At 35.0% G+C, this 12,157-nt stretch overlaps 1 protein-coding gene across 1 annotated transcript in view; it reads left to right on the plus strand.

The window, feature by feature from the left end:
• Nucleotides 1–462: 462 nt before the first annotated feature.
• The window catches only part of LOC110028775, a 43,721-nt gene continuing 32,026 nt past the window's right edge, over nt 463–12,157 (plus strand). The window contains exons 1-5 of the mRNA XM_020730761.1: nt 463–824; nt 2,162–2,252; nt 11,009–11,441; nt 11,547–11,772; nt 11,871–12,125. Of these exons, the coding sequence (XP_020586420.1) occupies nt 11,140–11,441; nt 11,547–11,772; nt 11,871–12,125 (783 nt within the window). The 5' untranslated portion in view covers nt 463–824; nt 2,162–2,252; nt 11,009–11,139. The remainder of the gene's footprint in view (nt 825–2,161; nt 2,253–11,008; nt 11,442–11,546; nt 11,773–11,870; nt 12,126–12,157) is intronic.

Here is a 12,157-nt window from a genome sequence, read left to right on the forward strand (position 1 = left end):
ACATGTCTTTTTCATTCCTTAAAATTCCACATGGAGATTCATATTTACTAACTCAATACTTTGGCTCTAACTATGGAGAAAAATTTGCGTACGTAAGATCTACGCAGAGCTGCGTACGTCGAAGGTCATTTAGAGGGTATTTGGGGTTATAGGTATGTTACATCCTCTGTAACATTTCTGTAACCTATCTATAACCTCCAATACACAAATTTTTCTCCTAACTATAAGATAATCAAACAAAAAATTTATTTAATAAATAAATATTAAGTAATATATTTATTTATTTGATGAGCTCCAAATAGGAGATATTTCCATGGGGAAGGAAGTCAGTAGAAATTATTGCATGCATAGGTGGACCGGATGGACCACCATACAATCCACGGCCATGTCTGAACGTAAATTAAACTTGATATAAACTCATCCCCATAATAAGTTAAACTTTAATGAAGAGAAGTAGATTAATATCGTGGTACATAAGTTCGGCTTCGCTTCTTCCACTTGCGCTCCATCCCATTTCCCCGAAACCCTCCACGATAAGGCAGAGGCGAGGAAGGGGAAATCGTGTGCAGGAGAAGAGGAATTTGTTACGGAAGCTTGCTGGGGAAGGCGACGACAGGATTACTGGCGTGCGAGGAAGAAGGAGAGTTCGTGACGGGAACTCTCTCCGGGCGGAAGGCGCCACTGGATTTGCGGCTTGTAAAGAAGGAGAAGGGTACGTGATGGAAGCTTTCTAGGGTAAGGCATCGGCGGAACCAGCGGCTTGCGAAGGAGAAGAAGAGTTTGAACGGAACTCGTTTGGGAACAGCATCGACGGGGCTGGCGGGGTGCGAGTTAAAATTCCAAACATTCTTTAGGATTGATTAAGTTCGTTTTCCGTTTTGTACTGTTTGGTAATATTTAAGTTAGATCTTGATTAAACCTTGTTCAAAATTTGCTGCCAATCCGCCCCTTATGGTTTTCGGTTTTAGATTCAGCTTTTTTTCCTGCTTTGTGGTTGTTTTGGTGAGTTAAAAAGAGGACGAGGAAAGATGCAAGGTGGGTTGATGGATTTTTGATTGGGTTTGGTGCTGGAATTATTAGGAAGTAATATCTTGAAAGTATTGGGTTGGAAGGAGAAGGATTGCTTGCATTTGAATGCTTTAGTGATTATCTTATCTTATGTTCTATTTGTGTTTAATGTGGATTTTGAGTAGAGAATTGATATGCTAGCTTAAAATGTGGTAATGTACTTATTCGTGGTTCTGTAACGTCCAGGGAACCTTTGAGTAGATTGTCTATATTACTTGAAGGATTATGAAAGCTAAGAAGCATCAAGTTTTACTTGCACACTTGCTTTGGTTTGTTAGACTAAAAATGAACTCAACTGGTTTAATAAATCCACGTTACATTTGGGGAAAAAATTTTAGACTGGTTAACTATTTAGTCTGCTTTCATTGGGAAGCTTGCTAGGGGCTGTAAATAAGCGTGTGCAATCAGTTAATTTGGATAGGCAGGTTCACAAATTAGTCAAATCGAATGAAACCGAAATTCAAAATCTAAAAACTGGGGAGACTGAATTTTTGCTAAAACCGATCCAAACTGAATCAAAATATAGTTTTGTTTTATTGATTCAGAAATTTAGCATATGACCTGAAGTAATTAAAACTTAAGGTTCTATTTCAAATTAAAAATTTCATTTCTTTTTCTTATCTCCTCACCATCTCATTAACATCTTTTTTAAAAAAGTCCTGACATAGAATAAAACATGTCATATGTTCAAGTTTTTTTATTTCCAAATGAATGCTAATCTTAATATTATTCAGTTTTTTGATTACTTTGGTTTAATGTTAATCAAAACTAAATTTAAAATAAAAAACCTAATATTAAAAGTAAAAAAAAAAAGCCGAATTTTGATTTTTCAACAAAATGAACTTAGTTTAGTTTGATTTTTCAAATTTGACCAAATAATACAGACCCCTATCTGTAAGTCATTTCAGAGTTAAAATTACCAGTATTTTTGAATTGTTGTACCTGATGGATCCGATATAGGCGAAAACTTGTAATCTTTATGATAATGAAGATGTGGAGATTGCCTAAAATTGGCCCATATAAAGAAAATATTGTTTGGATGATGTTTTAGAGAGAACTTCTATGATCCTATTAGTGTTAGTATTCTTGTCAGACAGGAAACGTTATGGTGCAGTTGAAATCAGTAGGATAGAAGACTGCCTTACCAAATAGAGACAACAATATGCCAATTTATTGGTGAAGAGGTATTGTGCGATTATGAAGGTGCTTGATCAACATGATCTATATTCTATTTTCTTTATTTTACTGAAGGAGAATCCCAAATAGCTATTTTATTTTCTTGTGCTTTGATCATGAGATATATTTTTAACTATTATACAATATTTGAAAGTGTCACTGTACATGAATATGTTTAATATCATTATAGATATTCATGACAGTGTTGACTCTGTGTTCATTATTGCAACAAATTGATGGCATGGTTGAGTTTAACATAACACTTTATCTACAAAAACACAGGATAGTGTCAGAAGGAGGAAGTTTTTATTATGGAATTGATTTCTTTGCAAATTATTTTACTGAGGTTTAATAACTTTTGTCAAAGATGCATTCTAGTCTTTTGATTCACAAAAGCAACCTTCTATTTGAATGTTGACCTCTTTTTACATTTTGTTGATGGTACTATTAGTATAGACTTGGAATCGATCATTTCTATGGCCATTGTTTCTCTAGACCTCCTTAGATGCCTGTTTGACCCTTGGATTGATGAACTGGAGGTTTGATAACACTTGGATTGGTGTGTAGAGGCTATGGGCATGAGATATTTCATTGTCAACACTTATTGCATTGAATAATTAAATTTACGGGGATTCTATCATCTATAATAAGCAGTTTTTAAATGTAATTGCTGCTGTATTGTTTCTTTTTCTTTTTTATCAGGGCTTGTCTTTCTATATATTGTTTTTTACCCATTATAAAATTTTATATTTAGGGTAATGTTTTGGCCAGATAAGAAGCAAAGGAGCATTCCTGTTTTCTTATTTCTTTTCTGTTCTATTTCCCTTTCTAATATCGTATTAGGGATGGGTTCTATCGAAGATATGGCTAACAATTAAAAGAGTGTCCTAATGAGGCATAATAAAGAAGGAGAGGAGATAGATTCTTACACCACCTTACCAAATCACAATATTATTCTATGAGTCTTCATGAAGCACTCACCTTTTTAAATTATTCATACAATTTAAATAGGAAGAATTTCTTCCAACAACCTTGCTTGGTCCAAATGGTTATTTGAGAAAGTGGGAAGATAGATATATAAATGGCACCATCCATCAATTTGAAATGGTCAACCCTTTCTTTTTCATGATAGGATACTACTAGAAATTGTCAATCTATATCAGGAAAGAATTTATTTTTTCTTCAAAATATATTTCATTAATTTTATTTTTTTTATTAGATATTTCCTTTTCCTGTTTTTTTAATTTGGAGGATTTTTTTTTTATTTTTGCTTTATTATATATATGTAGCAAGATGTAATGCATGATTTGAGAGAAATAAAATTTATTCAAGAATTCTACATGGTGTCAGAGTTCTGGAATTGATTTTGTTGGGTCACAACCTTATTCCTCGCCATTGATCATGACTGATTCATAGAAACCTTCGAAGCTGTCATTCGATGCCATCCTTACGTACACACGCTCGAGGTCGTTGTTTCCTCTCTGACTCTTTCGCGTCGCGTCGTTACTTTGCCTCCTAGATGAGAACGCAGTGCTCGTCCCCTCTCGTACGTTCTGTTCGAACATCTTGATTGATCCGCAGCTCCGTTTGAACATCTCACTTGTTTGATCCTTTCGTTCAAATGTGATTGTTGAAGCATCTCCTCTCATAGATCGTCCGAAACAAAGATCTTATGGTCGTTGTCCTTGCACAATACTGTTGTCGTTCGAATCCTTCCGTTCCCGCATCATAGATCTTTTCATCTGCGCGTCACATATTTGTTCAAATTATTCGATTTAAGAAGATTAGCTTGTCATCTGCCCTCTTATAACACTGTTGCTGCTTCGGTCGATGAATGATTCGACTTGCCCTTGCCTCCACCTCATGAGTTGTGAACTTGCAAACGACCCAACCTCCTCTCATCGAGTGCTGATTGTTTGGAATTCGAGAGTTGTGCATGTTCTTCTAGTTCGTGTTCACTGTCCAGCCCAACTATCGAACTAAGGGTCCTCCTTATTTTTTGTTCAGACAATTGATCTTCTCGATTCAAAGTTCACAATCTTATCATGGTCAAACATGGCGTGGAATGACAATCTTTTTCCTTGGTAGTTACCTCTAGATCCGAGCTTATGTTTTAGTCCCTACCGTACTTAAAACTTCCTCACGTAGTCACAAACCATAAATTGCATGGCTATAATTTTTTTAAATGGTTACAGTTCGTCTTCATGTACATCTGTGACAGAGGGAAAGAAGTACATCTCACAGAAGTAATTTCAGCTCTAAAAATTACTAATTCAAAATACCAAGACTAAAAACCGACTACCACATGGTTATGTTATGGTTAATAAATTTCATGACCACTGAGTTTAGAGAAAATTTCCTATTCTATAGGACAATCAAAGAGATATGGGAGGCTGCGTGTTAAAATTACTTTAGTAATGAAAACTCCCTCATAGCCATTTGAGATTGAAACCAGACTACATGATCTATGAGAGGGATAATTCAGTGATATTCAATATTTCAACACTCACTTGCTGTTGCCTGCAATTGGACATGTACGTGGTTCATTCCTAGAAATTATTCGATTTGTATAGAAGAATTACTGAACAAATTTCTTCTTGAACTAAATAAAGATTTAGAGAAGTTAGGGGGAGAATCATGGGATTTAAACCCATCCCTACTACTCGGGAAGCCTTTGCAGAAGAAGTTGATGATGATGGACAATCACACCTCACCATCTATTGAAGGATCTGCTTTATGTCTCAAAATTTCTCTTAGAATATTAGGCCAAAGAAGGGATGACTGTGGTGCGACCATCGTAAGAAATTTGGTTATGTGAAGGATAAATGTTGGAAATTACATGATAAGCCTGTAGATTGGAAGCCATCTAATTGAAGAGATGACAGTGAGAACCGTGTAAATACTGATGTCACAACCAACAACATTTCATAACTAAGTCTATTCACTAGGGAGCAATCTGAGGCAATGCAAAAAAAAAAAAGCTTGGTCATAGTTACAATTTTGTTCAAGTACCGCAATCCCCGACCGAACAATCGATCAATCTGGTGGCACACCATGATATTCTACCCCATGATCTTACTGTTCAAAGCAATAAACTAAAATATTGGATAGTTGACCCAGGTCTTTAGATCATATGATGGGAGATATTAATGTCTTCAAAAATTACAACCCATGCACCATTCACTCTACATTTCAAACAACTGATGGTTCATTCTCTCCAGTAGCAGGAGCTGGATCAGCCGAATGGACAAATGATCTTCACATTTATTCTGTTCTTTATGTTCTAAATTTAGATTACAATCTACTTTCAATCGACGAACTTATCGTGACTTAAAATGTGTGACTAAACTTTTCTAATTTTTGTGATTTTTTCAGGTAGTGGACTCAGGGATGATGATTGTACTGAGATGCATAGTGGTCTATATCTGCTTAAAGAAAATAATCTCATCGATGAACAAGTTCATCTGTTAAGTTGTATTTCTGAGTGTAGTTCAACTAATCTAGTTTCTCATTCTAAGTCTGCTTTAGTTGAAAGTCAAGTAATGTTAAGGCTTTGTCGCGTTTGTCATCCAAATTGTGTTTCTGTCGAAATTTTTTTTTCACATATATTTATCAATAAAAAGCCTCATTTCTATCAATGTTGTCAACTTGCAAAACATAATAGACATGTTCATTATAAATTATAACACAATACTTCACATTCTGTTGCTATAATTCACAGTGATATCTAAGGGCCCTCCCAGATAAAAAATATAAACAGGGCACGACGATCTCTATCATTAAGAGAAGATTATACTAAAATAACTTTGACATTCCTTGTGAAAGAAAATACTTGAACCACCACCATATATCAATTATTTTACTCCATGATACTTAATTTCAAAGGAAAATTCAAGTTCTTAAAACTGATAATGCTAAAGAATATTTTTATTCTACTATTGGCCCTTATTTTTCCAAGTATGATATCATCCATCTCATTAATAAAATGTCTTATTGTGTCCTAAAATTTCAAATCTCTCGTAATGTTCTAATGAAATTCAAGTCGCATATTTGTTTTTTTCCTCAACTTACCATTGAAAGTCTTTGGTTCTTCCATTTTTGTTCACACCTATTAACACACCACATCAAACAAGATCCCAAATTTCTCAGATATATGCATCAGTTACTCCAACCAAAAAGGATATACATGCTACTCTCTAATCACTAATAAAATATACAACTTCATGGATATCACATTCCTTGAAAATCAATCTTTTTTTCACAAACCTAAAATTCATGGTGAGAATTTGTTGGAATATAAATTTGGGTTCTTGTTCAAGATACTCAATTGAATCAAAACCTGTCATTCAAACAATTTATCCAAATCCTACTACTCAACTAACTCACTTGAAGAACCAAATTTTGTCACTGAAATTATCCCATGTCTTAACTCTACTGCAACTTAATACTATTGATCAGGACATGTTTATACCCGAGGAATAGTCCACTTAGTATGTACAGAGCACCATGTAGATCAGGTTCAGTCAAGAACCTGAACTAAGTCCTCTTCCACCTAATAACCATAAAGGTCTAATATGAAAACACGCAGTTGAGGAAGAATTCGAGCTCTTAAAAATAATTACACATGGACACTTTTAGAATTACCTCATGGAAACAATTCTATAGGCTACAAATGGATATTCATGCTTAAATACAAAGTGATGGAAGTGTAGAGAGGTTCAAAGCTAGATTGGTAGCAAAGGACTTCACACAGTCATATGTGGTTGACTATAAGGAAATCTTTGCACTTGTTACCAAGCTCAACGCTGTTTGTGTTCTACTCTCTTGCAATAAACCAAGATTGGCCATTATATCAATTGAATGTAAACATTTACTTCTTGAACGTGGACCTTGATAAAGAAGTCTACATGACAATATCTCAAGGTTTGGAAAATATCTCAAGGTTTGGAAAATAAGTCAAATAGGTTGGTTTGCAAATTGAAGAAGTCATTATATGGATTGAAGCAATCTCCTCGTATTTGGCTTGACATGTTTGCTAAGACCATTCAGTGTCAAGCTGATCATACACTATTTGTTAAATCTAATAATAGAGGCAAAGTTACTATTTCATAATATATATAGATGATATAATCTTGATCAGTGATGATTCAGAGGAAATTATCATACCAAAAAAGTTGTTTGCTACAAAAATTGAGATCAAAGACCACAAGAATATATGATATTTTCAGGGAATGAAGGTGGCTTTGTCAAAGGAGGGAATCTTTGGCTAGTAGAATTAGTGAATGAATATGGCTTATGCTACTTCTAGAAGAACATCAAGTAACTATGATGACTTCTATGATATTATCTTGTAATAATAAAATTGCTTCTAGCTTAGTAGTATAGCACTCTTTTTTGTCCATCATAATCAAACCAAATATGTGGAGATAAGGTTGACACTTCATTTAAAAATGAAAATCCAAATTACAGATCTATGTTTTTTAGATTCACTATTATGATAAGAGTGATGACATTTTTATCAAATAATTGATTAAAACTTTTTGAACTTTGAACTTTTTGAAAAAACGATTGACAAATTTGTTTTGCTGGATGTTTACTAATCACCTTGGGAGGGAATATTAAATATTGCTACAAAATCATTGTTTCTTTCCTGGAATTATAAATATCTCTTGCTTGGACATATGGGCTGGTGATTATTGATGTTAGGTGCCCTTGCGGGTTTCAAGGCAAAGCTCATGGATACCTGCAGCTAGTGGAGGCATTCCAGGATGACAAGATAGTTGTGGATTAATGGGACAGCAGTTACACCAAGATTGGTGTCATTGGAGGCTACGTTTATAGCAAATTTGGTAGACAACAAGTTTTGTGCTAGCTATTATTTTATTCATAGGGATCTCATCATCTATGGCTGGTAGTTATTAATGTAATGTGGTATTTTTTTTCTTCCTTACTAGGGTATTGTTATTCCTTCTTATTTCTTACCCATGTAAATCTTTATATCTAGGGCCGTGTTTTGGCCAAAAAAATAGGAAAAAAGAAAAGCACGGTGCATCTCTATTTTTCTTCCAGTTTCGCTTGTACTTTCTTTTTTATAAAACATATCTCACAATAACTATTTCTTTTTTTTCAGATGTGGGGTTTGGTTCATTCTTTGCCCATTTTTTCCTAAATGCCTGTGAGCTGCTTTGTATTTGGCCTTCTACATCAATGATCAACCCCACCCTCTTCAGATTACTATCTTTGGATTTGGGATGCTATTTACTTTTCACTCCAATACATTTAAAATGTAATCTTTCTTTGTTTATTTCTCATATAGGGCAAACAAGAAACTGCTAATAGTTAAATATGGTAGAAATGATGATATTAAGATACATGTTTAGTATAATAAAAAAAGGATTATATTAGAAAAATGACAGGACTTTCACCAATTGAAATTATGGTAAATAGAAAAGAGACTTGGTAGTTTTGAGCATATGCCATGGAGGGACGCACAAATAAGATGTACATGTAGAATTAATGAAATATTTAGGAAGGAAAATTGATAGACAAAAATTGATATGGCTATAATTTTTACAAAGATACATTCAATTGGACTGTTGTATCCATATTTACTTCAAGATCCTTGCTTTTCTTATAGTATTCCATATTGAATCGTCATGGTAGTGGTTCTTCGTCACTGGAAGCTGCATGGTGGGGATTCAATTCTTTTTCTCGATCTTACGAGTCACTATTGTGGCATCAGATGACCTCACCGAATTGTCTCCTCTCAAAGATGATAAGCCTCTATTACATTTAGAGGATTTCCCTCTGTATATCCTCCATAGTAAGCTTCTGGACCTTATTGCAGATTTCTCCTAGGTAGTACTGTGTCATTTTCTCTCGATCACAGTTTCAATGGGTGTAAGGTTGCAGATAAAAGGTTGGTTGAAGTTTAAAGTTTCTATGATAGGCGTCGCGATAGATTTTTGGTGGGGCCAGGAAGATTGGATTTTGTAGGCTTTAGGTTTCGGGGCTAGGAATTGCGGTCGCAATGATTTTGGTATTCTAGGATTATTTTTTTTTTAATTTTGTATATTGGGCAAAGAAATACAAATCTCTGCAAATTTTACGGTTTGCCGTGTTTTGATACCAAATGACATTGATCTAGAGCTTGGAAGGTATGGTATTTGGGAAACATGCTTGATGGGGAGGGGGTAGAGGAATAGTAAGGATAACGATATTTGGTGGTGGATAGACAATGTCAGGCAGCTGCCCCTTCTGAAAATCGAAAGAAAAACCACAAAATGGCAAGAAACAAATGTCGAGGAGGGGTGTTAGATGAAATTGCTGTATGGATAATGGCGGGACAGCAAACCAGAATTGATAAAAGCAATTTTTCTATTCTGAACAACAGTTGGTTGCGAGTTGGATGACAGAGGCTTCCGTACGTTAGGGAGAGATCACCACTTTGATCCTATTAGACTACAGACATATAACCTGGAAGAAATCTGAAGATACAAAACTTTAATAGGAAAAACTAGGAGAAAACATCTCCAAATAGTATTAAACCATATCAAAGGTCTCTCAAACCAGAAAACAATATATAAATATTGTCATTATAGAAAAAAATTATTAGAAATGGTGAAAGTAATACAAAAAGAACTAAAAAATAGCTGAAATAGGAAATCAGGGCGCGCACAGTTCGAAACCACTCTCATGGGAGCCTCGGATTGTGGAAGGAAATCGTGAAAATCTCACTACCCTAGATACCCTGCTTCCACTTGCGACCTCCTGTGATTCCGCCTTCACCCTTGATTCCCACGTTTCCCCTATGCCCCTCATCAAAAATAATCATGAATATGTTGTTTCGAGATCTAAAATTTTTAGGTTTATAAACAAGAAATGATTGACCAGTTGCAGCTTATATTCATTTATTTCTTTGATACCAACTAAATTTTAATGATCTTAATATCAAATTAAAAAGAGCATTAGGTTCACTGTGTGGTGTTGTAATAGTGTGGCTAAGGTAACGGTGATTTGGAAGTGTTGATGTCGTATGTTGGGGAAGAGCATTGATTGTTTAGTCAGATGACAGTCATCTGAATGTTAGAATAACGTGTGCTAGGGCGGGGAGAAATTTTTTTGATCTAATGCCAGAATTCGCAATGGGCAAGGATTTGAAATTTACCTATTAGATGCAAATATACATGTTTTTACTAATTCCTCGTGTCAACTAAGGCTGCCAACTTTTTTACACCGTCACCAATTCGCTGATTCAAACAGGAACTGAACATCCAGCATCTTGAACCTGTTAAATTAGTTTACTATTCAATTCCACTTCTTGATTTTTTTTAATAATTTGCAAGTGAAATAAACTTTTTGATGACCTAATTAGGAGAGTAGATGTTTTGGATTTGTCTTTTGTTAAGAAAGGTAGAGGTAAACTTGAAAAGACTTGGGCATGTTCTATAAAAAATAATCTTAATTTATTAGAATTAAATGAAAATATGACACTTAATGGGAAACAATGGAGAAAAAGGGTGCATGGAGCCGACCCTACTTAGTGGGATGAAAGCTTGTTGTTGTTGTTTTTGTTGCCAACAAAATAAACGAGCTTGCTATTGATTAAATTATTTGCTAATTTATCTGCATCTTCTTTTTATGATGATTGCTCTGCGTTCTAAATAGTTGGATAATGTGATTTAAAACATTTTCTCCCCTTATTTATAAACAATTCAATGACTTCACTTAATCTGGCAGCTCATGGTGTACATTTTCCCTGCAGGGTTAAATGGCTACTGTAGAAGTTGAGCTCAGGTAGAAGTGGTGCTCACTTGCTTTCTATTATCTGTTTCTCGAGTTAATACTTCTGTAGCATATTAGTATCCGAGTTAATAGAGTTTGCCAATTTTTTTAATGGGAACAAACAAACATTCAATTGGTCCATTGTTGGACACCCTCAAAATGGAGAGGGTGAGGACCATTCTGACTCATACTTACCCCTATCCGCACGAGCATTCAAGGCATGCTTTGACTGCTGTAATTGTCGGATGTCTTTTCTTCATCTCGTCGGACAATATGCAAACCCTCATTCAGAAATTGGACAAGAATTTCAAATGGTGGTCTATGTATATTTGTCTGTTTGGTTTCTTCTACTTTTTCTCCTCCCCATTTGTCAGAAAGACCATAAAACCAAGCTATTCAAACTTTAGTCGTTGGTATGTGCACCGCTAACTCATTTCTAAAGAGTTTCCACTAAGTTTAATAGGAAAGATGCATATGCCACATTTAATTTTTTATTGTCTTCTTTGAATGTGCTTCAGGTATATTGCTTGGATATTTATGGCAGCCATATATCATCTTCCTAGTTTTCAGTCAATGGGAGTTGATTTGAGGATGAATTTATCGCTATTTCTTACTATATACCTTTCATCTGTTCTCTTTCTGATCGTTTTTCACGTAATATTTCTTGGCCTATGGTATGTTGGCCTTGCTTCTCGTGTAGCAGGAAAAAGGCCAGAAATTCTGACCATTATTCAAAATTGTGCGGTAATTGTCTAAAATCATCACTTCTCATGGTTTTACCTTTCAATTTTTTTCCCTTTCTTTCAGAGCATGCCCATTATTTCCTGTTTGCCGCGTTGCAGGTTATAAGTGTAGCATGCTGTGTATTTTACAGTCATTGTGGGAACCGCGCTTTCCAAAGAGAGAGTTCACTTGATCGAAGGAGCTTTGGTTGGTTTCCAGTCTTCTCATTTTGGCAAAAGCATGATCAAAACACTTGGATATCTAAATTCTTGCGCATGCATCAATGGAAAGAACAAGTCTGTTCTTCTTGGTTCGCTCCTGTTGGATCTGCCAGCGATTACCCCTTCTTTTCTAAGTGGGTTATCTATGGAGAGGTACTTGACTATCCACATCCTTTTGTAACTTT

The sequence above is a fragment of the Phalaenopsis equestris genome, unplaced genomic scaffold (assembly GCF_001263595.1).
Source record: "Phalaenopsis equestris unplaced genomic scaffold, ASM126359v1 Scaffold000531, whole genome shotgun sequence".
NCBI lineage: Eukaryota > Viridiplantae > Streptophyta > Magnoliopsida > Asparagales > Orchidaceae > Phalaenopsis > Phalaenopsis equestris.